Source organism: Dermacentor albipictus, chromosome 1 (assembly GCF_038994185.2).
Source record: "Dermacentor albipictus isolate Rhodes 1998 colony chromosome 1, USDA_Dalb.pri_finalv2, whole genome shotgun sequence".
Lineage (NCBI taxonomy): Eukaryota > Metazoa > Arthropoda > Arachnida > Ixodida > Ixodidae > Dermacentor > Dermacentor albipictus.
This window is the reverse complement of record NC_091821.1, coordinates 293,671,566-293,697,837: the sequence shown is the minus strand read 5'-3', so window position 1 is coordinate 293,697,837 and position 26,272 is coordinate 293,671,566. Positions and strand designations below refer to the sequence as shown.

The window sequence follows — 26,272 nt, the reverse complement described above, 5'->3', positions numbered from 1 at the left end:
AAATTTCATATTTAAAGCAAATAATCTGTTTTATTTCACACTAACGTCCCAACCAGATGGCTGGCTGCGACATTAGGTGCGCATTGACTGCGCGCGCTAGACGCACCGTCAGTCTGCCAGGGCCGTGGAGCCGCTGGGACGTCGGGGAGGCCTGCACGTCTCGCACCCCGGAAGCGTAGGCTGTACTCCAATAGAAACCCAAACGTACCAAATCTAATATTTAAAGCAAATAATCTGTTTTATTTCACACTAACGTCCCAACCAGATGGCTGGCTGCGACATTAGGTGCGCACTGACTGCGCGCGCTAGACGCACCGTCAGTCTGCCAGGGCCGTGGAGCCGCTGGGACGTCGGGGAGGCCTGCTCGTCTCGCACCCCGGAAGCGCAGGCTGTACTCCAGTTGAGACCCAAACGTACCAAATTTCATATTTAAAGCAAATAATCTGCTTTATTTCACACTAACGTCCCCACCAGATGTCCGGCTGCAACATTAGGTGTGCACTGAATGCGCGCGCTAGACGCACCGTCAGTCTGCCAAGGCCGTGGAGCCGCTGGGACGTCGGAGAGGCCTGCTCGTCTCGCACCCCGGAAGCGTAGGCTGTACTCCAATAGAGACCCAAACGTACCAAATTTCATATTTAAAGCAAATAATCTGTTTTATTTCACACTAACGTCCCAACCAGATGGCCGGCTGCAACATTAGGTGTGCACTGACTGCGCGCGCTAGACGCACCGTCAGTCTGCCAGGGCCGTGGAGCCGCTGGCACGTCGGAGAGGCCTGCTCGTCTCGCACCCCGGAAGCGTAGGCTGTACTCCAATAGAAACCCAAACGTACCAAATCTAATATTTAAAGCAAATAATCTGTTTTATTTCACACTAACGTCCCAACCAGATGGCTGGCTGCGACATTAGGTGTGCACTGACTGCGTGCGCTAGACGCACCGTCAGTCTGCCAGGGCCGTGGAGCCGCTGGGACTTCGGGGAGGCCTGCTAGTCTCGCACCCCGGAAGTGTAGGCTGTACTCCACTAGAGACCCAAACGTACCAAATTTCATATTTAAAGCAAATAATCTGTTTTATTTCACACTAACGTCCCCACCAGATGTCCGGCTGCAACATTAGGTGTGCACTGAATGCGCGCGCTAGACGCACCGTCAGTCTGCCAAGGCCGTGGAGCCGCTGGGACGTCGGAGAGGCCTGCTCGTCTCGCACCCCGGAAGCGTAGGCTGTACTCCAATAGAGACCCAAACGTACCAAATTTCATATTTAAAGCAAATAATCTGTTTTATTTCACACTAACGTCCCAACCAGATGGCCGGCTGCAACATTAGGTGTGCACTGACTGCACGCGCTAGACGCACCGTCAGTCTGCCAGGGCCGTGGAGCCGCTGGGACGTCGGGGAGGCCTCCTCATCTCGCACCCCGGAAGCGTAGGCTGTACTCCAATAGAGACCCAAACGTACCAAATTTCATATTTAAAGCAAATAATCTGTTTTATTTCACACTAACGTCCCAACCAGATGTCCGGCTGCAACATTAGGTGTGCACTGACTGCGCGCGCTAGACGCACCGTCAGTCTGCCAGGGCCGTGGAGCCGCTGGGACGTCGGGGAGGCCTCCTCATCTCGCACCCCGGAAGCGTAGGCTGTACTCCAATAGAGACCCAAACGTACCAAATTTCATATTTAAAGCAAATAATCTGTTTTATTTCACACTAACGTCCCAACCAGATGTCCGGCTGCAACATTAGGTGTGCACTGACTGCGCGCGCTAGACGCACCGTCAGTCTGCCAGGGCCGTGGAGCCGCTGGGACGTCGGGGAGGCCTGCTCGTCTCGCACCCCGGAAGCGTAGGCTGTGCTCCAATAGAGACCCAAACGTACCAAATTTCATATTTAAAGCAAATAATCTGTTTTATTTCACACTAACGTCCCAACCAGATGTCCGGCTGCAACATTAGGTGTGCACTGACTGCGCGCGCTAGACGCACCGTCAGTCTGCCAGGGCCGTGGAGCCGCTGGGACGTCGGGGAGGCCTGCTCGTCTCGCACCCCGGAAGCGTAGGCTGTGCTCCAATAGAGACCCAAACGTACCAAATTTCATATTTAAAGCAAATAATCTGCTTTATTTCACACTAACGTCCCAAACAGATGGGTGGCTGCGACATTAGGTGCGCACTGACTGCGCGCGCTAGACGCACCATCAGTCTGCCAGGGCCGTGGAGCCGCTGGGACGTCGGGGAGGCCTGCACGTCTCGCACCCCGGAAGCGTAGGCTGTACTCCAATAGAGACCCAAACGTACCAAATCTAATATTTAAAGCAAATAATCTGTTTTATTTCACACTAACGTCCCAACCAGATGGCTGGCTGCGACATTAGGTGCGCACTGACTGCGCGCGCTAGACGCACCGTCAGTCTGCCAGGGCCGTGGAGCCGCTGGGACGTCGGGGAGGCCTGCTCGTCTCGCACCCCGGAAGCGCAGGCTGTACTCCAGTAGAGACCCAAACGTACCAAATCTAATATTTAAAGCAAATAATCTGTTTTATTTCACACTAACGTCCCAACCAGATGGCTGGCTGCGACATTAGGTGTGCACTGACTGCGCGCGCTAGACGCACCGTCAGTCTGCCAGGGCCGTGGAGCCGCTGGGACGTCGGGGAGGCCTGCTCGTCTCGCACCCCGGAAGCGTAGGCTGTACTCCAATAGAGACCCAAACGTACCAAATTTCATATTTAAAGCAAATAATCTGCTTTATTTCACACTAACGTCCCAAACAGATGGGTGGCTGCGACATTAGGTGTGCACTGACTGCGCGCGCTAGACGCACCGTCAGTCTGCCAGGGCCGTGGAGCCGCTGGGACGTCGGGGAGGCCTGCTCATCTCGCACCCCGGAAGCGTAGGCTGTACTCCAATAGAGACCCAAACGTACCAAATTTCATATTTAAAGCAAATAATCTGTTTTATTTCACACTAACGTCCCAACCAGATGTCCGGCTGCAACATTAGGTGTGCACTGACTGCGCGCGCTAGACGCACCGTCAGTCTGCCAGGGCCGTGGAGCCGGCGGGACGTCGGGGAGGCCTGCTCATCTCGCACCCCGGAAGCGTAGGCTGTACTCCAATAGAGACCCAAACGTACCAAATTTCATATTTAAAGCAAATAATCTGTTTTATTTCACACTAACGTCCCAACCAGATGTCCGGCTGCGACATTAGGTGTGCACTGACTGCGCGCGCTAGACGCACCGTCAGTCTGCCAGGGCCGTGGAGCCGCTGGGACGTCGGGGAGGCCTGCTCGTCTCGCACCCCGGAAGCGTAGGCTGTACTCCAATAGAGACCCAAACGTACCAAATTTCATATTTAAAGCAAATAATCTGTTTTATTTTACACTAACGTCCCAACCAGATGTCCGGCTGCAACATTAGGTGTGCACTGACTGCGCGCGCTAGACGCACCGTCAGTCTGCCAGGGCCGTGGAGCCGCTGGGACGTCGGGGAGGCCTGCTCGTCTCGCACCCCGGAAGCGTAGGCTATACTCCAATAGAGACCCAAACGTACCAAATTTCATATTTAAAGCAAATAATCTGTTTTATTTCACACTAACGTCCCCACCAGATGTCCGGCTGCGACATTAGGTGTGCACTGACTGCGCGCGCTAGACGCACCGTCAGTCTGCCAGGGCCGTGGAGCCGCTGGGACGTCGGGGAGGCCTGCTCGTCTCGCACCCCGGAAGCGTAGGCAGTACTCCAATAGAGACCCAAACGTACCAAATTTCATAGTTAAAGCAAATAATCTGCTTTATTTCACACTAACGTCCCAACCAGATGGCTGGCTGCGACATTAGGTGTGCACTGACTGCGCGCGCTAGACGCACCGTCAGTCTGCCAGGGCCGTGGAGCCGCTGGGACGTCGGGGAGGCCTGCTCGTCTCGCACCCCGGAAGCGTAGGCTGTACTCCAATAGAGACCCAAACGTACCAAATTTCATATTTAAAGCAAATAATCTGTTTTATTTCACACTAACGTGCCAACCAGATGGCTGGCTGCGACATTATGTGCGCACTGACACGCGCACTAGGTGCACCTTCCGTCTGCCAGGGCCGTGGAGCCGCTGGGACGTCGGGGAGGCGTGCTCGTCTCGCACCCCGGATGCGTAGGCTGTACTCCAATAGAGACCCAAACGTACCAAATTTCATATTTAAAGCAAATAATCTGTTTTATTTCACACTAACGTCCCAACCAGATGGTTGGCTGCGACATTATGTGCGCAGTGACACGCGCACTAGGTGCACCTTCAGTCTGCCAGGGCCGTGGAGCCGCTGGGACGTCGGGGAGGCGTGCTCGTCTCGCACCCCGGAAGCGTAGGCTGTACTCCAATAGAGACCCAAACGTACCAAATTTCATATTTAAAGCAAATGATCTGTTTTATTTCACACTAACGTCCCAACCAGATGTCCGGCTGCAACATTAGGTGTGCAGTGACTGCGCGTGCTAGACGCGCTGTCAGTCTGCCAGGGCCGTGGAGCCGCTGGGACGTCGGGGAGGCCTGCTCGTCTCGCACTCCGGAAGCGTAGGCTGTACTCCAATAGAGACCCAAACGTACCAAATTTCATATTTAAAGCAAATAATCTGCTTTATTTCACACTATCGTCCCAACCAGATGGCTGGCTGCGACATTAGGTGTGCACTGACTGCGCGCGCTAGACGCACCGTCAGTCAGCCAGGGCCGTGGAGCCGCTGGGACGTCGGGGAGGCCTGCTCGTCTCGCACCCCGGAAGCGTAGGCAGTACTCCAATAGAGACCCAAACGTACCAAATTTCATAGTTAAAGCAAATAATCTGCTTTATTTTACAATAACGTCCCAACCAGATGGCTGGCTGCGACATTAGGTGTGCACTGACTGCGCGCGCTAGACGCACCGTCAGTCTGCCAGGGCCGTGGAGCCGCTGGGAAGTCGGGGAGGCCTGCTCGTCTCGCACTCCGGAAGCGTAGGCTGTACTCCAATAGAGACCCAAACGTACCAAATTTCATATTTAAAGCAAATAATCTGCTTTATTTCACACTATCGTCCCAACCAGATGGCTGGCTGCGACATTAGGTGTGCACTGACTGCGCGCGCTAGACGCACCGTCAGTCTGCCAGGGCCGTGGAGCCGCTGGGAAGTCGGGGAGGCCTGCTCGTCTCGCACTCCGGAAGCGTAGGCTGTACTCCAATAGAGACCCAAACGTACCAAATTTCATATTTAAAGCAAATGATCTGTTTTATTTCACACTAACGTCCCAACCAGATGGCTGGCTGCGACATTAGGTGTGCACTGACTGCGCGCGCTAGACGCACCGTCAGTCTGCCAGGGCCGTGGAGCCGCTGGGAAGTCGGGGAGGCCTGCTCGTCTCGCACCCCGGAAGCGTAGGCAGTACTCCAATAGAGACCCAAACGTACCAAATTTCATATTTAAAGCAAATAATCTGCTTTATTTCACACTATCGTCCCAACCAGATGGCTGGCTGCGACATTAGGTGTGCACTGACTGCGCGCGCTAGACGCACCGTCAGTCTGCCAGGGCCGTGGAGCCGCTGGGAAGTCGGGGAGGCCTGCTCGTCTCGCACTCCGGAAGCGTAGGCTGTACTCCAATAGAGACCCAAACGTACCAAATTTCATATTTAAAGCAAATGATCTGTTTTATTTCACACTAACGTCCCAACCAGATGGCTGGCTGCGACATTAGGTGTGCACTGACTGCGCGCGCTAGACGCACCGTCAGTCTGCCAGGGCCGTGGAGCCGCTGGGAAGTCGGGGAGGCCTGCTCGTCTCGCACTCCGGAAGCGTAGGCTGTACTCCAATAGAGACCCAAACGTACCAAATTTCATATTTAAAGCAAATAATCTGCTTTATTTCACACTATCGTCCCAACCAGATGGCTGGCTGCGACATTAGGTGTGCACTGACTGCGCGCGCTAGACGCACCGTCAGTCTGCCAGGGCCGTGGAGCCGCTGGGAAGTCGGGGAGGCCTGCTCGTCTCGCACTCCGGAAGCGTAGGCTGTACTCCAATAGAGACCCAAACGTACCAAATTTCATATTTAAAGCAAATAATCTGCTTTATTTCACACTATCGTCCCAACCAGATGGCTGGCTGCGACATTAGGTGTGCACTGACTGCGCGCGCTAGACGCACCGTCAGTCTGCCAGGGCCGTGGAGCCGCTGGGAAGTCGGGGAGGCCTGCTCGTCTCGCACTCCGGAAGCGTAGGCTGTACTCCAATAGAGACCCAAACGTACCAAATTTCATATTTAAAGCAAATGATCTGTTTTATTTCACACTAACGTCCCAACCAGATGGCTGGCTGCGACATTAGGTGTGCACTGACTGCGCGCGCTAGACGCACCGTCAGTCTGCCAGGGCCGTGGAGCCGCTGGGAAGTCGGGGAGGCGGGCTCGTCTCGCACCCCGGAAGCGTAGGCAGTACTCCAATAGAGACCCAAACGTACCAAATTTCATAGTTAAAGCAAATAATCTGCTTTATTTTACAATAACGTCCCAACCAGATGTCCGGCTGCAACATTAGGTGTGCAGTGACTGCGCGTGCTAGACGCGCTGTCAGTCTGCCAGGGCCGTGGAGCCGCTGGGACGTCGGGGAGGCCTGCTCGTCTCGCACTCCGGAAGCGTAGGCTGTACTCCAATAGAGACCCAAACGTACCAAATTTCATATTTAAAGCAAATAATCTGCTTTATTTCACACTATCGTCCCAACCAGATGGCTGGCTGCGACATTAGGTGTGCACTGACTGCGCGCGCTAGACGCACCGTCAGTCTGCCAGGGCCGTGGAGCCGCTGGGAAGTCGGGGAGGCCTGCTCGTCTCGCACTCCGGAAGCGTAGGCTGTACTCCAATAGAGACCCAAACGTACCAAATTTCATATTTAAAGCAAATGATCTGTTTTATTTCACACTAACGTCCCAACCAGATGGCTGGCTGCGACATTAGGTGTGCACTGACTGCGCGCGCTAGACGCACCGTCAGTCTGCCAGGGCCGTGGAGCCGCTGGGAAGTCGGGGAGGCCTGCTCGTCTCGCACCCCGGAAGCGTAGGCTGTACTCCAATAGAGACCCAAACGTACCAAATTTCATATTTAAAGCAAATAATCTGCTTTATTTCACACTATCGTCCCAACCAGATGGCTGGCTGCGACATTAGGTGTGCACTGACTGCGCGCGCTAGACGCACCGTCAGTCTGCCAGGGCCGTGGAGCCGCTGGGAAGTCGGGGAGGCCTGCTCGTCTCGCACTCCGGAAGCGTAGGCAGTACTCCAATAGAGACCCAAACGTACCAAATTTCATAGTTAAAGCAAATAATCTGCTTTATTTTACAATAACGTCCCAACCAGATGTCCGGCTGCAACATTAGGTGTGCAGTGACTGCGCGCGCTAGACGCACCGTCAGTCTGCCAGGGCCGTGGAGCCGCTGGGAAGTCGGGGAGGCCTGCTCGTCTCGCACTCCGGAAGCGTAGGCTGTACTCCAATAGAGACCCAAACGTACCAAATTTCATATTTAAAGCAAATGATCTGTTTTATTTCACACTAACGTCCCAACCAGATGGCTGGCTGCGACATTAGGTGTGCACTGACTGCGCGCGCTAGACGCACCGTCAGTCTGCCAGGGCCGTGGAGCCGCTGGGAAGTCGGGGAGGCGGGCTCGTCTCGCACCCCGGAAGCGTAGGCAGTACTCCAATAGAGACCCAAACGTACCAAATTTCATAGTTAAAGCAAATAATCTGCTTTATTTTACAATAACGTCCCAACCAGATGTCCGGCTGCAACATTAGGTGTGCAGTGACTGCGCGTGCTAGACGCGCTGTCAGTCTGCCAGGGCCGTGGAGCCGCTGGGACGTCGGGGAGGCCTGCTCGTCTCGCACTCCGGAAGCGTAGGCTGTACTCCAATAGAGACCCAAACGTACCAAATTTCATATTTAAAGCAAATAATCTGCTTTATTTCACACTATCGTCCCAACCAGATGGCTGGCTGCGACATTAGGTGTGCACTGACTGCGCGCGCTAGACGCACCGTCAGTCTGCCAGGGCCGTGGAGCCGCTGGGAAGTCGGGGAGGCCTGCTCGTCTCGCACTCCGGAAGCGTAGGCTGTACTCCAATAGAGACCCAAACGTACCAAATTTCATATTTAAAGCAAATGATCTGTTTTATTTCACACTAACGTCCCAACCAGATGGCTGGCTGCGACATTAGGTGTGCACTGACTGGGCGCGCTAGACGCACCGTCAGTCTGCCAGGGCCGTGGAGCCGCTGGGAAGTCGGGGAGGCCTGCTCGTCTCGCACTCCGGAAGCGTAGGCAGTACTCCAATAGAGACCCAAACGTACCAAATTTCATATTTAAAGCAAATGATCTGTTTTATTTCACACTAACGTCCCAACCAGATGGCTGGCTGCGACATTAGGTGTGCACTGACTGCGCGCGCTAGACGCACCGTCAGTCTGCCAGGGCCGTGGAGCCGCTGGGAAGTCGGGGAGGCCTGCTCGTCTCGCACTCCGGAAGCGTAGGCTGTACTCCAATAGAGACCCAAACGTACCAAATTTCATATTTAAAGCAAATGATCTGTTTTATTTCACACTAACGTCCCAACCAGATGGCTGGCTGCGACATTAGGTGTGCACTGACTGCGCGCGCTAGACGCACCGTCAGTCTGCCAGGGCCGTGGAGCCGCTGGGAAGTCGGGGAGGCCTGCTCGTCTCGCACCCCGGAAGCGCAGGCTGTACTCCAATAGAGACCCAAACGTACCAAATTTCATATTTAAAGCAAATGATCTGTTTTATTTCACACTAACGTCCCAACCAGATGGCTGGCTGCGACATTAGGTGTGCACTGACTGCGCGCGCTAGACGCACCGTCAGTCTGCCAGGGCCGTGGAGCCGCTGGGAAGTCGGGGAGGCGTGCTCGTCTCGCACCCCGGAAGCGCAGGCTGTACTCCAATAGAGACCCAAACGTACCAAATTTCATATTTAAAGCAAATGATCTGTTTTATTTCACACTAACGTCCCAACCAGATGGCTGGCTGCGACATTAGGTGTGCACTGACTGCGCGCGCTAGACGCACCGTCAGTCTGCCAGGGCCGTGGAGCCGCTGGGAAGTCGGGGAGGCCTGCTCGTCTCGCACTCCGGAAGCGTAGGCTGTACTCCAATAGAGACCCAAACGTACCAAATTTCATAGTTAAAGCAAATAATCTGCTTTATTTTACAATAACGTCCCAACCAGATGGCTGGCTGCGACATTAGGTGTGCACTGACTGCGCGCGCTAGACGCACCGTCAGTCTGCCGGGGCCGTGGAGCCGCTGGGACGTCGGGGAGGCGTGCTCGTCTCGCACCCCGGAAGCGTAGGCTGTACTCCAATAGAGACCCAAACGTACCAAATTTCATATTTAAAGCAAATGATCTGTTTTATTTCACACTAACGTCCCAACCAGATGGCTGGCTGCGGCATTATGTGCGCACTGACACGCGCACTAGGTGCACCTTCAGTCTGCCAGGGCCGTGGAGCCGCTGGGACGTCGGGGAGGCGTGCTCGTCTCGCACCCTGTAGGCGCAGGCTCTACTCCAATGAAGACTCAAACGTACCAAATTTTATTTTCAAAGCGAATAATTTAATTTATTTAATTTAGACAGAGGGCTGGCATTGTACTTCAGAAGCTGCGCGTGGTCGCTTGGGCTAAATCTTGAAAGCGATCTGCTTTGGGGGCATGTGGAGTCTGGGTGTGCCGGCGGCTCGTATCCTTGCCAGCGCTGTGTTCTCCCCGCTTAGTTTGCGTTGAAGCAATAGAAAGCACCAAGGTCACCTCGCTCGCCGCTGCTTCCGCGCTTCCTGACGCCAGCGTTTTGACAGCAGTCCGCGGTGATACAGTGTGATTTGTGCATGTTTGCCTATGCGGGCTGAAGCCATGCTTGTTGATATATTTATTAAGCGAGTATTTACATCTTTATACGACCTATAAGACTGTTGTGCTTACTTATTATGGCTGTCTACTAATTTCTATCGCAATCGATGCTTGAAATTTAGTCGAAACGCTTTTTACCAGTTTTTGCTCCTCACCCTCACCTTTTGTTGTCGGCCATATTTTCCTACCATCACATGATCACGCCGGACTTTCTGCCTCATAGGAGATATGATGCCTCCGCATTAAGAAAATTCGGTGCCATGGCACCAGCAAAGTTGTGTATGTCGGCCTCTGTGCCGAACTGTCCTTTGCCGTAAATGCTCCTAAATAGTGTTTAGCCTGGGAACATGACGAGGCACCGGTGGGTATACAGACCCATGTATTGTTGCTAAATGCGGCACGACACCTTTTACTAACGAATCCGGGAACGTAGTACAGGGACGCACCTCTCCTCACTCCGAGAGGATGCACTGCTGAACCGTAGCCAAGATGATCGTGCATTGGAATTGACGTCCCGCAGTGCAGTAATGGTTGTGAGGTCACTTGAAAACCTCAAGCGGTCACACACAACACAGGCCACAGCAAAGTGTTTTCACACAAACAATTTGTGAGCCCTTTGGTGATATACATATGCATTTGGTTATATTTATACATACATTCATGTGGATGAGGACACCGCCACCCCGAGGAGCCGGTGGAATCTAGACACGCGTGACGCTTCGACGGGGCCGCCTAGAAGCAAGAGCGGAAAGAATGGAAAGGAGATAGGCAAGCGCTTATAACTCCGACAAAGAGAGGGCAGTGCGAACGTAGAGATGGCCTACGCGGGTGAAAGTGTAGTATCTGTTCTTATTAACTTCATATCTGATACATGTTGTATATGGACCCAAAGTATTAAACTCATTTTTGCAAGTTGGCAGATTGCTTGCAGCCTGCTTCACCTCCGTTGCGGGTTGGCCTGGTATGGCACTATCTTCGGGGTCGACCCACGTTTTTGGTCTATGGACATTGGTCCGCTGGAAACTATCCATGTACAACGTTGCCGTAAATAGCACCGGGATAATCGGAGCGGCGGGCAACTTGCTCGCCAGCCCAGCACCGGCCTGTCTGCTACGTGACCATGGCGTACACGATAGTAGCACTGTCATTGGCTGCTAGGCGTCGGAACCTGTTAAGAATTTATTAAAAGAATTATGTTGATTAAAATGCTTGTACGATGGATAGCACGCAAAATCATACATGAATCTCGCGCTTTAAATCTTGCTCTCAGGTACACAGCTCGGATGCTGGGCTCCGGTGACCGGGAGCTGGCTGCGTGCGATGTGGTCGTGAAAAATGGTGGTCACTACACTCTGGTTGTCACATATGGAGCGAGCGCGGTAAGTGCCTGCTGGCGTGCAACGATAAATGTCTCAGATCTGCATTTCCAACCGCAGGAGCCCAACTGCAGTCTACACGAGATTGTGCGTCCCAACAGCCTCTCCATGTTCTATCAAATTCCTCAGTACGTGCTCATCACGGCGGGTGAGGTCATGTTCTCGGTGACTGGACTCGAGTTTTCCTACTCTCAGGTAAGTCGCGCCGCAGCGCGTGTGCAATGCGACTCTGCCATAAACTACACGTGGTCAACGGCAAAACATTTCCCACATCTCCGGACAATGCGACGCGGCAACAAAAACAGAGAATCCGTCAACCTCGTCTTGTGAATGGACAGTCAGCGGGTGACTCGCTGTGACAGCGCATTCGTCAGCAAGGAATCAGGCTCAAGCGAAGCACAACATTATGACTTAGAGCCTGCTGAGCTGCCATGTGCCCAAATGTCAGTGATGTATTCCAAAACCACTTTCTGATTATGAGGCACGCCGTAGTGGAGGACTCCGGAAATTTCGAATACCAGGGGTTCTTTAACGTGCACCTAAATCTAAGTACATGGGTGTTTTCGCATTTCGCCCCCATCGAAATGCGGCCGCCGTCGCCGGGATTCGATCCCGCGACCTTGTGCTCAGCAGCCCAACACCTAGCCACTGAGCAACCATGGCGGGTTCGCTACCAGATGATCTATTCCCAATTGTATTATATGATCTTGCAGCATGCTAACAAAATATGCAGTGCCCGCCGTGGTCGCTTAGTGGCTATGGTGTTGGGCTGCTGAACACGAGGACGCGGGATCGAATCCCGGCCACGGTGGCAGCATTTGGATGGGGGCGAAATGCGAAAACACCCGTGTACTTATATTTAGATGCACGTTAAAGAACCCCAGGTGGTCGAAATTCCCGGGGGCATCTACTACGGCGTGGTTTTGACAATGACAATGACAATGATGTTTATTTGCATCAGTACATGACGCGAGGAGCATGCAGAAAAAGCTGCCACATCGACAGCTTGACGAAGCCGCAGTCCCCCGCATTGGCGTTTGCGCGGCGTTAGCGAGCAAACGCCAATCATCATTCTTCAAAGTGTTGTTTTCACTGGCTTTACTCAACAACATAGTATAACAAAAACATAGACGTTTCGCCACCTATGCGGGTGGCATCGTCAGTACACAATGGCAACAAATGAGAAATACATCCTATTTCTCTATGAAACTGCCGTAAACATCCGGCAGGGGGCCACGGTTAGAGTTACATGAAGATTGATTACGACGGATGAACCATGATTCTACGAACTTTCTTGGGCCCCATCGGTGTTGCCGTGCTAGTGTGGTTACATTGTTAAAATCGAACATGTGTCCCTTTGATAAACAATGATCAACCAATTCTGTCTTGGCACGTGTAGCATGGGTGGCTTTCGTAGCATCTCTTAGATGTTCCTTGATACGGGTGCGACGTCGCCGCCCTGTCTCGCCAATGTAGCTGGCATCACAGTCCGAGCAGTTGACCTTGTAGACGACACCACTTTGTTCGTCCGGAGGTGTGCGGTCCTTTGGCTTCGGGAACACGTTTGCCAACGTGTACGAGGGTTTAAACACAGTTCGAACACCTAAAGGCCGTAAAGCCCTGCGCACTGCTTCTGATACACCGCGGACATACGGAATGCACACAAAGGAAGCTGGCCTTTCGGCCTTGCTCTCACGAGGTTTTTGCATGCGGCGCTGCGTATCATTGAAAAAGTGCTCAGGGTAACTCCGTTTATGTAAAAGAGTGGCCACATTCGTTAATTCTTGCTCCCTCAAAGTCTGCGTTGACGAGAGCGCATCGCAACGAGACAGGAGAGTGCGTACCACGGCATGTTTGTGTTCTATAGGGTGGTGAGAGTCAAAAATCATTCATCAATGTTTCATCATCATCATCATCATCATCATCATTGTTTACAAATATCCTTTACACAATATTGAGCATCGGGAACCATGCGAAGCAAATGAAGAAAAAGAAAGATGTGGTCTAACAGGTCACAGTAAAAATAATCTCTAACCAATAAGGATAAAAACAATGATAGGCACAACGATATCGCAACTGTTCAAAAAAAAAAACACACAAGGGTGAGAAAGATATAATCATAACACAAGGTGTAACAATAACATTTCTCATACAAACTAAACAAATGAAAAAAAACCAAGAATATAAGCTATACAATGGGACTAGTTCTTTTCGTTAAGGAAAAATTTGCGAACGCCAGGGAAACAATCTAGTGCAGGCAGAAATAACTATACAGAGCTTTAAAAGAGGCATTTTCCAATCCAGTGGTTTCGTTGTCTAATTGATTCAGTAACCTTGGCAGGTTGTTACGAATAGTTTGTTGTCCGTATGTCGTTCTGACGGTTTCTACTTTCCAAAACTCTCTGGACCTTGTCGCATATGCTGTAATGTTGATTTTTAAATCCGCTAGTGTTCTTAAAAAGCTGGCTCCATTTTTTATTTCTTGTTTGTACGCTCTACAGAGTCGATAATCGTACATACTGGTAATCGGCATTACATTGTATTTTATAAAAATTCACGTGTATGAACATATTTTGGAACATTTTCTACGACTCGTAGGAATTTTTTTTGCAGTACATAATGTTTTTCCAAATTTCCCTGTGTGGTAGTAGCCCAAACAAAGTGACAGTAGTTTAGACTAGAAAGAAACAGTGTGTTAAAAATCAGCATCATTATTTTTGTCGGCAGTATATGACGGTTACTGTAATCAAGCCCGATTATTTGAGATGATTTTGTCGCCAAGGAATTTACGTGCATATCCGAAGATAAGTTTTCTTGAAAGATAATACCTAAAGTTTTAAAGTGCGGAACTATATCGATAGGAGTTCAATTTAGCAATATAGGCGTATTAATTATTACGTTTTTATTTTTGCTTCGAAAAATTATTGCTTTTGTTTTGTTTGTGTTTATTTTAAGACAATTTTTACGTGTCCATTCATGCAATTTTTGAAGAACTAAGTTTGCTTCCTCAACTAATTCATCCGCCCACTTTCTTATCAGGAATATGCTAGTATCATCGGCGTAAATTATATAGTTTGCCTTGATACTGATACTAATCATATCATTAACATATAAATTAAAGAGGAAAGGGCCCAAAATACTGCCTTGTGGTACGCCACAAGAAACGGGCAGTGGACTAGAGAGTTCATCATTAATACCGACCCTTTGCTTGCGGTGTTCTAGATAACATGTGATGAGGGATGCAGCCTTCCCGCGGTAACCATAACGTATGAGTTTCCTAATAAGAAGTGAATGATTGACGCAATCAAATGCTTTTGTAAAATCTACAAACAACCCCAGAACCAGTTTTCCCTCATCAATTGCCCTTGCAATTAACTTTTTCTGAGCAAGTAAGGCATACTCCGTGCTGAGGCCTTTGCGAAAGCCAAATTGGCATTCATTTAGAAGTTTATGTTTTTGCTCAAAACCCATAAGCCGATTTAAACTTATTTTTTCAAGTACCTTCGAGAACATAGGGAGAATTGATATTGGACGATAGTTTCTCATGTCATTTTTGTCACTTTTCTTATATAGGACACTAATGCGTACTTGCATTTTACTGGGAAAAATAGCTTGACTGAGACAAAGGTTGAAAATATATGCAATGCATGGAGCCAGAATATCGACAACGTATTTTAAAGGTTTTATCTGTAACCCGTCAATATCTTTCGCACTGCTGCTGTTGAGATTTTTAATTATGTGGATTACTTCGTTTTCATCTACAGGATTAAGAAAAATAGTGTTGCTATTAACCGGAATATTACTAAGATCATTTGGTTGCATTGGCGTATTACCTGCACTTGCGAAATATGTATTAAATGTATCTACAAGCCGCTTCCCAGATAACTCTATACCATTAATATCTAATTTAAGAAGTTTACTGATAGGTGGATGATGCCTTAATACAGAGCTGAGCCTTGTCCACATAATCTCAGAGCATCCAGCAGCTGCTGCAAAGAAATTTGCAAAATATTCTCGCCTAGCCTTTTTTATATCTTTATCGATGCGATTACGGCACACCTTAAATTGGCGGAATAATTCGATATCTTCAGTTGAAATAAACTTGCCATAGAGAATGTCTTTATGCGCGATTCCTCCGAGAAGCTCAGAGTTAATCCATGGTTTCCGAATTTTTTTGCTTGGCTTAACGCGCACTGAGGGAAAGCTAGATTCATATATTGATTTGACAATGTGAAGAAATTTTTCATAGGCCCCATTTGCTTCGTTGGATCTATATACATCATCCCAACAGGCATTTTCTATTTGTTCCCGAAATATAGACAAATTGCGCGGGGTTATTTTTTGCATCTGGTGCATTGGCTGCGTTACCTTCTCTCGAATGTGCCCTTTGGCGCAAATAAATATAGGCAAATGGTCACTGAGGTCATAGGCAAATACACCCGCCTTAACTTTTTCAGGGATGATATTTGTGAAAAATATATCAATTAAAGATGATGAATATTCGGTAACTCTAGTGGGCAAGTCTATTACATTCACTAAACCATTCACCTTCAGTAAAATATCTAATTGTAAAGTTTGGGAATCGTTTTTCATCATATTAATATTGATGTCCCCGCCGAAAATTAAATCAAGGCGATTTTTATTAACAAACTCAAAGATTTCTTCTAATTTATCAAAATCCTTGCTAACGCTGCCATTAGGAGGGTGATAACACACTATAATAACGGTGTTATGCATTCTTATTGCTAGAATTTCATAGTCAGTTGTTGTTGCGGAAAGTTCTGGCAGTAAGTCACACTCGAATACTTCCTTTACCACGATGCAAACTCCGCCTCCTCGAGATTATGACCGATGTAAGTAGAAGGTACTATAATTTGGGATACGGAAAATATCCGCGTCGTTCATTGACCATGTTTCTGTTAACAGTATCGTGTCTATTGATTGTCCTAGCTGTTCAAAAAACAAGGAGAGGTCGTTTTTCCTATTAGAAACGTTTTGGCACGTAAAACCCCATAATTTCATTTTTTTATATATGTAGTGGGCATGAGTTTGGCATTTGATCGAAATATACCACTAAATTCAATCTTTATACTAGGGAAAAGCTTCCATGGGCAAATAATCTTGCGTACATAGTCTTTTAGCGGATATAGCACAGCTTGCACTAACAAAACATGTGGTCTATGAGGGGAATCAGTGCTCATCTAAAAATATTCTAATTTCACTAGTAATTACAGATTGTGACCGTCTAACAGAAGGTTCATATATTTTTAAGATGTTTTTTATTGTTAGAATGCGGAATCGGCAGGGAAGAGTAGGTGGTCGTGCTTCTTGATATAAAACTTCGTTAGCAACATATTTTGGTAAACCAAGACAATCCTGAAGAGCCTCCCACTTCAGAACAACCAAGGGGTTAATATTGTATGCTGGCCCACCAGAGAATACTGCGCACCCAAATTCTAGTATTAGACGAACGTACATGCGATAAATCATTATTAGAGTTTGCCGCCCAGAGTGGTGTCAGCCAAGTTTGTTTATCATGCTAACAGCGCGTGCTGCCCTGGATTTAACATGATCAATGTTGTTTCGCCCGCTCAATATTGCGTCGTATATTACACCTAGATATTTGAAACGTGCACTTGCGGAATTATTTGGTGACGGTACTCTAGAGAGATACTAACCGGTACCTTCGAGGGAAATACAATCCAGGAACTTTCGTTAACATTAAGCGACATTCGAATATCTGCAAACCAAGCTTGAAGTGTTCCTAAGTAAGACTGCAGTGTTCTTTGTAATGAGTGAATATCACTCGCACACGCAAAGAATGCTATATCATCTGCGCAGACATATACCTGTACGCTATCGCACCATGGAATCGAGCTTCATAAAGCGTTAAACAAAGTAGGGGATAGGACAGTTCCATGGGAAACTCCTCGTGCTATTAAAATGCTTAGGAGTACGTCTACACTGTCGCACTCTTTAGCTAAATCAAGAGTCACTAAACCTGTATACTGGCGCCTGTGTCGAGCAAGGTAATTAATGCGTCTAAATATAAATCGACATTTGCGCTTGATGTCGAGAATCCGGGTCTACATCCAATCTAACATGGGCTCAATAATGCATTATCCGTTAAAAATTTCATGATACGGATGTGCAATTCCCTTTGTATTAATTTCATAACATTTCAAGTTAGTGCGATTGGCCTTATATTATCCATATTCATTCCTGCTCCTAGCTTTTTAAACAGGGGAATCATTTTTACGAGTTTCCAGCCTGGAGGCATCCATGCATTGATGAGGGACCAATTAACTGTATTGGAAGGATGTTGCAGGGAGAGGTCAAACAATATCTGCAACATGCCTGATGGACCCGGAGCTGTACCAGGAAGCAGCAGAACAACGTGCCCTTCCACGGTTATCTCTGTGAACTCACCTAACAGAGCCCCTACGAAGTGTACCTGCAGCTGACTGGCAAAGCGCTGCTCTGAACGTTAGAAATTTTATCTCATGATCCTAACAGTTATTATGATGACAGAACAACTGAGTCTATATTTATGAGCATGGGCACGGGCTTGCGAGAGCGAAGAAACGTGAACAGTGTTTTTTATTACCACTTTGGATAAAAAACTATAGCGTTTTTGATCATAATTATCCTTCGCTTATGAAAGTGTTCTTTTAAACATAGCAGCAGCATAGTTATAATTTCTCTGATTAGTAGTGCACTGAATAAACATAACTTTCTCCCATGCAGCTTTTCGGCACCTATAATTGCGTGCACAATCACTATTCTACCATGGACAATCGTACTCCCTTTTGTTGATGATACGACAAACTCAGTTGCACAACGGTTAATCGCTTTAACATCTCTTTCCATACCAGAAATAGAAAAAGTTGAATGTAAATCATTTTTGAATTTTGAATAGTCTACTAATGTCTGCGCATGCTTATTTAAAGAGGTCAAGGGGTTGTTAACACCAATGACAATCTGGCGGTAGTCACTACTGGTGGTGGCATCGACCACAGCTCAAGAAGGGATGGAAACGCCTGCAGTAGTAAATCTCAAATCTAGGACAGATGGTGACTGCGAACGCACGAAAGGGGCAGATTTTGGATTTTAACGTGTAAAATTCTTAACATTAGTCCAATCCCATGCATGTTTTATAGATGAGTCAGTGTGGAAGCCCCATTACACATGATGTGAGTGAAGTCACCCGCAAACAATATGTTCTTTTTGCAATAGGACACTGCGACACCGAGTGAGCGTATGTCTTGCAACCCAGCGGGAAAGTAGGAGCTAACTATATAGAGCGGGGCGCAACGCTGAATAGCTATTTATAATATTAAGGTTTAACATTCGAATGATAGGGTATGATGTGAAATTCTTGCTTTATGACAAAATTTAGACGAAATGAAAAAATGGCCAGGCTTAGCTTGGTTAAGCCAAGAATGCGTTGCATATTGCGCGAGTTGGGGCCCAGCTTTTCCTCCGGCTGTCGTGACGTCACGTCACGTGGTTGCGCTAAAGGTCAATGGTGGCTGCCCAGCCGCGCCCAAGGGCTGAACTGAGTGATTGCAATATGCAACGCATAAAAATAGAAGCAACTTAATAACAAACATAGCAAACTTAAAAGAGAATAGACCCACATATGAGACGCGCAGCAATGAACAACGGCGCATACCCTCAATGGTGGCTGCCCGGCCGCGCCCAAGGGCTGAACTGAGTGATTGCAATATGCAGCGCATAAAAAGCTAAGCTGTCATCTAGCAAAGGCCCCTCCAATCGAAAACACTTGTAGTTGTTTAAATGAAAGTCTGGATCAGTGGAACGAGATTCTTGTAATAGTGTAACGTCTGGAGATTTTTGGGAGACTAAATATAATAATTGTGTAGCGTAGAAAGTATTGATCAGCTCTTCCACTGGAGTATCCTTAGGCACCCTATGTTGACGCTAGACAAGCAGCCGCAACGGCTTCGTCCAGAATACCGTCTTTCAGAAAGTCAGTCCTCGTAAGTGATTCTTTGGCACACTTTTTTTCTTTTAGAGTTATAAGAATCAGGCAGTTTGTTGTTAGGTGATCGTGTGCGTTTAAGACCTCGAGTGTCCATATCTACATCTCGATTGCCTACAGAGTCTGAATCAGAATGGCATTCATGATCAAGATGATGTGGAGTCGAAGGTTGTGATAAATTCATACTGTAAGAGGGGAGATCTATTTTACGCTCAGATAATAATAATAATAATAATAATAATAATAATAATAATAATAATAATAATAATAATAATAATAATAATAATAATAATAATAATAATCTTTATTACATCCAGTCATGTCAAGGTTACAGATCCAGCCCGCATAAGCAACATTGCTTGTGTGCGAGGCTGGGCAGTGAGCTGGTAGTACTGATATGTGTACAAATAAATTAATAAAAGGAATATAGGAAAAAATAATATTGCAAAAGTGAACAAAAGATATTATTTGAACAAAAGATAACATTGCATCCACAGGGAAAAAAACAATACACATTGACATTCGAGATGAGTTCGCAATCAGGTTCGCATGCTTCAAATTCCGAAGAAAACTTCAAAGAATGTGGGCATTACTTATCACCCATGACCTTAAATGTGATTTTATTTGTTTAAATGTTCCCGCGATATCATTCTCATTCAATTTATTGAAATTAGCCGGCACGTAGAAAGCACGAGTTCTCTTGCCGTAGTTTGTGTACACACGAGGTACCACATATTTTTCTGTCTGACGTAAGCTGCGAGATTTCACGTTCAAGTTTTTGAATTTAGTAGAAAAATAACTTTTACACACGGCTTCGAACAAAACTTGTTGCTCGACAAACAGCATGCCTGACTGGTACATGCTCAGCAAGATATCTTCCCCGTGACCAAGTGTGCCATACGAGAGGCTATAGGCAATTTTTTTTAGGATGCGGTTAATTATCTTAAGTCTACTTGAAGAAGCAAAGCCATAAATTGTTATTCCGTACTTCATGATCGATTCCCCAAGTGCCTTGTAAACCATTTTACGAATATTTAGATCACAGAAAGATTTTAGGGCATACAAATGAGCGCACACAGCACGTAAGCGCCTTGCGAGCTCTTCAATGTGGATATTCCATGACAATGTGTCGTCGAAGTGTAGTCCCAGGTATTTTGTGCTATTTACCAGAGCTACCGGAGGACATGAGCATGCAAGGCAGTCACTGGTGTGGAGATAAACAGGGGAAATATCCGCGACTGCTTTATATGGGCTGTGAAAACATATCATATTAGTCTTCGATTTATTAATGAACATTTTGTTATTAATGAACCAACCAAGTAGTTTACAGACATCATACTGTAACACTCTAGCGGCTTCGTTTGAAAATGTATTTGATACAACCAAAGCCGTGTCATCAGCGTATAAATAAATTTTTTATTTTAGTGGTAAGGAAGCAAGATCATTCATGTAAATGTTAAACAAAAGCGGTCCCAATACGGACCCTTGCGGGACCCCTGATTTAACATGCAACAAAGAACTATAGGGCTCCGCCACACGGACACACTGTTGTCTGCCTGCTAAATAATTTTTAAAAAATAAGTAATACGGGCCTCTGAAACCAAAGCTGCTTAGTTTTGATAGTAACTGTTCATGATCTAATGTATCAAATGCTCGTTGTAAATCAACAAAAAGAGTCAAAACAACATTGTTTTTATCAATTTTGTTACAGATATAGTCATTAAAATCTTCCAAAAGACTCACTTACTCTGTCCCGAGCGAACGCCAAACTGCGCTGGGTTAATAAGGCTAAACGTTTCACAAAATGAGGCCATATTAATATAGACTACTTTTTCCAATATGCTTGCCAAAGACGAAAGAATTGAAATTGGTCGGTAATTCTCGTAAAGTTTTCGAGATCCTTTCTTATAAAGAGGTCTCACAATGCTAACTTTCATGTTTTCATGTATTTGACCGGTTTTTAATGTTTCATTTAGGATGTAAAGTAGTGTTGATTTGAGCACATCAAATTTAATTTTATCAAAACCTGGATATTTTGTTAAACTCATGGATCGTATAATATCCCACAATTCCGCTTCATCAACAGTAGGCAGAAAAGCAGAATGAATGTTAGAGAACGTGGCATTGTTTCGGATATTTGCCGGCATGCACCCATTTGTAAAGTTGTTTACTGATTCCATAAAGTGTTTGTTAAAATCATTCGCTATCTGAACAGCAGGTGACTCGAGAAAGGCGTCCACAAGAGTATTATCAATACTCTTTTTTGCAGGTCTCCCTATTAGAGTGTTAACCAAGTTCCATGTTTTACCGGTGTTACGACTGCAAGCTGCAAACTTGCCTGAGTGGTCGCGCTTCTTAGCTAGTCTTATTTTAGCGTTTACTTTGTTTCTCATCTGCCTAAATTCTTCTCGTGCAAGAGCGTCCCCGGGTTTATCTTCGCATTTTCTAAGGAGCTTGCTTTTAACGCTGCAAAGCTCCATTATTTCGTTATCAATCCACGGGCTATCTTTATTTCTTCTTTTAAGCTTTATTTTCTTTTCTGAGCAAAGGTAAATTTCTCTAAAGGCCTCTACAAACAGTTCGTAAGCCTTTAGGTGGCTGTGCCGCGTTAAAGAATCCCAGTTGAATGTTCTCACACGTTTATCTACTTCATTAGAATTGTAGATGACTTTGTAAATTAGGCAGCCGTATTCTGTACGCTGTTTGTTGTTGTCTGATACGTACCAGACAATTGCATGTATATTACTCTATCCAAAGAGTCAGATAGGTTTAGTAGAAGCTTTTAGGATGATTTTTCGATCGCTTTTTCTATCACTCTTGCATTTGTCTGGGAAATTCATAAGCTCATGGCGAGTGACTGACAGGCTGTTATACCAGCATGACCCTGGGTCCTGCTCTGAACTTCGGTAAGAGATTCTCGACGAGAGCACTGCCTTCTCTCAATTATTTCGAATACCAGGTTTTCTTTCGATCTCGCAAGGCACTTGGAGTAGTCGGCAGCATGATGTTCAGTGCACAAAGTGACTGAAGCTGACAAACAGACTGAGCCTCAGATGTGCCATCGTTGTCGATATGGCCTTTCTCGCATAAACGGCATCGATTACTTGATCGACAGCCATTAGTGTTGCGTCCGTACCGCTAGCACTGGAGGCATTGTGGTGGTCGTGGAGCTAAGGGTTCAACTCTATAGATTAATGGCCATGCCCTAATTCTTTATGGGCGAACCGGCTCTGCAAATGCTCTTATGGTTGTTTCTGTAACGGCTCTCTTATTGTCTACAAGCCTTATACAGCGGTACACAGAAACTACACCTGCTGCAGAAAATATATCTAGGATTTCTGATGGACTTAAGCTTATGTGCACAATAACGACTAGTTCTTTGCAGCCAGCTAGGTGAGGAGGGATGACGGAGCTCACCGGCTGCATGGCAAAGTTACTGCATCTCAGCAGATGCTCTGTACAGGCCTGGTCTGGTGAACAACAGAGGATCTCCCCACGTCCAAATTGTACGAAGTTCTGACTGAATAGCCTTGGGGTTCTTCATGCAAATAACTCCTCCATTGGTACGTACCAAAGCCACAAGAACGCGACTGGTTCCACTGCGAAGAAACAATTCCACTGGTAGATCCTGCGGGGGAATGGAAGCAGAGCAGAGGTAATCCAGAAGTACATGTTGATGGGCCAGTCTGTTCATATTGCTGAGTATACCTAAAATATGATTGCTTTGGCGCAAACAACGAAGGGCGGAAGGCAACAAGGGGAGCGCCATCTTTCGACTTTTTATTGTCTATTGTAGAACATGGAACATATACACGCAGGCGAATGCGCAACATACAAAACAGCTTCAACCTCGCAACACCTGAATCACAGCCAGCTTGTTTGCGCCAAATCGATCGTATTTATGGTCTACTCAGCAGATGAGAGGGTAGCCCTCTCGCCTGGAGATGAGTCAGACATCACCTTAACAATAACCATCCCTTTCAATCAAAGGGATCAGAAAAAAACTAGAAAGGTAAGAAAGTAAGCGCCGGCTTCTTGTCAACAAACGCGGATGAGGTCCGGGACCAGGGCGCACGAGAGCTTCTTCATTGACGCCAAAGCTCGAGTTCCGAACAGCAGCGCCGTGAACGCCGGAGCGGTGCGTGTTGTTGTTGTTGCCTACACATGTGTGGGGGATTGGCCAAGACATGGTTGGATTATTCCATATTGAAATGGAGTATAAATTTCCGAATATCTATGAAACGCTTGCTTCGACTACTGTGCTTCTTCTTCTTCCTTCAAAATTATGGCACGTACCCACGAAGCGGGGATTGTCCAGGGTTCTCAATGCAAATATAATATGAATTTCTTGCTTCCTTTTGCCTTATTCATCTGTACTAGGTATACTTAATTACCAGTTTTCATAAATTATTTTTCTGTTGTTTCCTTTTCTTGAATAGTGGCCATGCCAAATATGACGAAGATGCTATATAACGAAAATTACGCCATTCAGTGTTTTTAAAGATAAAAAGGTGTTTAACGAAAGAGCATCCCAACAGCAATGACGTACTCATGCACAATCTGACACACTTCGTTTTGGGCTCGACCAAAGGTGCTTGCCCCAAAAGATAAAGTGTTAATTACCGAGACAGCAAGGCCCATGCGCAATTCAAAAGAAAGCGAGTCAAATTTATTCCTCATCCTGTGTTCCTGCTCCAAAACCAACAAATGACGCTGCCTGCCACTCAGTGCTGGCCGAAGAAGACATTTGGCCAGAAGCATCGTGCTCATGGCTGACACTCGACCAGAAATTTTTTTCTCGTATGTTGCCTGTCGCCAGCACTCCTCATTAAAATCTCAAAGGTAGTTATTGGTATATAGATTGGGTTCTACGTAAACGTGATCGAGAATAAACGTTGCTCACTTCGGGGGCGTTCAGCGCCAAGGTGGCTGAGGGTTCGCCTTTCTCATGAAAGTGGTTTTTCGCGTTGTGTGATTAAATGGAGTAGAGCACAAGTGTAAAATAATTTCCTTTTTTTGGAACGACGAAATCAATAAAAATCATGCGGAAAAAGGCTGAACAGTTCGTAGTGCGTGTTTAACATTACAAGTACAAAAACTGTCAAGTCGGGTATTTTGTTAGCGTTGCGGCAAAATCTCCGATTGCTTCGCGTAATACATGGCACGAGTTCCTTTTGTTCTTTTTTTTTCTCTGGCAATGTGCCTGACGTGGCGATCGCCACGCACGTCTCGCAACGTAAGACATCATGGTGGATGGATGAAAGTTATGAGCTTCTCCGTAGGAATGGGGCGATGAGTGGCGCCCTCTTGCAGTTATACTGCCTAATGTCTTACCTAGGTTAGAGAAGAAACACTACAAACTCCCACCTGCAAATTTCCTGATTACCTATTCCGAACTTTGCTTTTGTACGTCTCCGTCTTTTGTATTTTCCCTACTTCACCCAATCCTCCATTCGCCTCTTACTAATCTCTATTGCGGACATGTTTACTTTTCCACTACTCTCGCTGAACCCAAGGACTTAAGAAGACCAGTGGTGCCTAAATCGACCGCTGGGTAGACGTGCTCGCATTCTAATAAAACATGCTTCATAGTTTCCCTAGCTCTCCCGCAGCAAGCACATGCTTCTTCTTCCCTCTTATATCTCACTTTATAGGTGCGTGTTCTAAGGTATCCAGATCTCGCTTCGAAAAGTAATGAGCTCTCTTCTAAGTTATCATAAATTGTTTCTCTCCTGATTTCGTTTTTTCCTCTGAAGTAGTTACTCATGGCAGGTTTCTGTTCCGTTGCCGCCACCCATGAGATTATTTCAGCCTCTTGGACTTTGCGCTTGACGTTCTTTGTTGCTATGTTGCTCATCCTACAGGCCGCATACTTGCTGGTAAGCTTCCTATTTCGTTTCCTCCTCTGTGAATCAATGTTTTTCCTGTACAGCCCATTCTCCCAGCCCATTTACTTTTTTCCATAATCCTCAGTCATTCTTCATATTCAATTTTACTGCGAGCTTCCCTCACTTCAAAACTAGTCCAGCCCATATCACCCTACAGAGCTTCATTTGTAGTCTTCCCGTGAGCGCCCAATACGGAGCGTCCCACTGACCTTTGGTTCCCATCGATTCCTGATTGTGCCCCTGATTTAAAGCAAACAGCCGGATTTCCAAAAGTAAGTCCTACAAGCATTGCGCCTTTCGGAATACCTCGGAGCACCTCGTACCTACTGTATCCCCATAGCGCGTTGCTTCATTGTGGCTGCATTTCTCTTTCCCTTCACTGCTATTGTTTTTTCCTGTGTTTCAATATATCTATTGCCTTCGTTTATCCATATACCAAGGTATTTATATTCTGTTACCCGAGGTATTTCCTGACCCTGTATTGGCACTCTGTGTTCACTGTTTTCATTGAATGCCATAACACCTGATTTTCTAAGACTAAATTTCAAACGTAAATTGTTGCCTTCCTGTTCACAGATATTAGCCAGACGTTGCAAATCACTTTGCTTGTTAGCTAGCAACACAATGTCGTCCGCATGAAGTAAACCTGGAAGCTGCTGCTCTACTACTGTACCCGCCTGTTTGTATGGGAGATCAAACCCGATATTACTTCCCTCTAGCGCCCTCTCGATCCTGATCATGTGCACCATAAACAGCAGTCCGGATAAAGGGCACCCTTACCTTAGTCCCTTGTTGATATCAACTTTCTCCTCGCTCCTCATCCCTTCCCATTCAACGCAAACGGTATTTTCTAGGTAAATGTCTCTCAAGAGGTGTAGAAAATCGTCACGTAAGCCTTCCCCCCTTTCAGAATGTCCCACAAAATGTTGCGGTCTACGTTGTGATAGGCTCCAGTAATGTCTAAAAAGTCCACAGAAACAGTCCGATTTTTACTTTTTCATATTTCAATACACTGAGTAACAACAAATAAGTTGTCATCCAAACGCCTGCCTATTCTGAAGCCATACTGAAGTTCT

General features: G+C 46.8%; 1 protein-coding gene and 1 pseudogene across 9 annotated transcripts in view; both read left to right on the top strand.

The window, feature by feature from the left end:
• LOC135921904 (peptide transporter family 1-like) overlaps nt 1–26,272 on the top strand; it is a 785,940-nt gene that overhangs the window by 745,345 nt on the left and 14,323 nt on the right. For all 9 annotated transcript variants that reach the window (XM_070531433.1, XM_070531432.1, XM_070531435.1 and 6 more), the window contains 2 exons: nt 11,198–11,306; nt 11,364–11,498. In XM_070531433.1, the coding sequence (XP_070387534.1) occupies nt 11,198–11,306; nt 11,364–11,498 (244 nt within the window). The remainder of the gene's footprint in view (nt 1–11,197; nt 11,307–11,363; nt 11,499–26,272) is intronic.
• Nucleotides 10,743–10,922, top strand: LOC139055044 (U2 spliceosomal RNA; annotated as a pseudogene).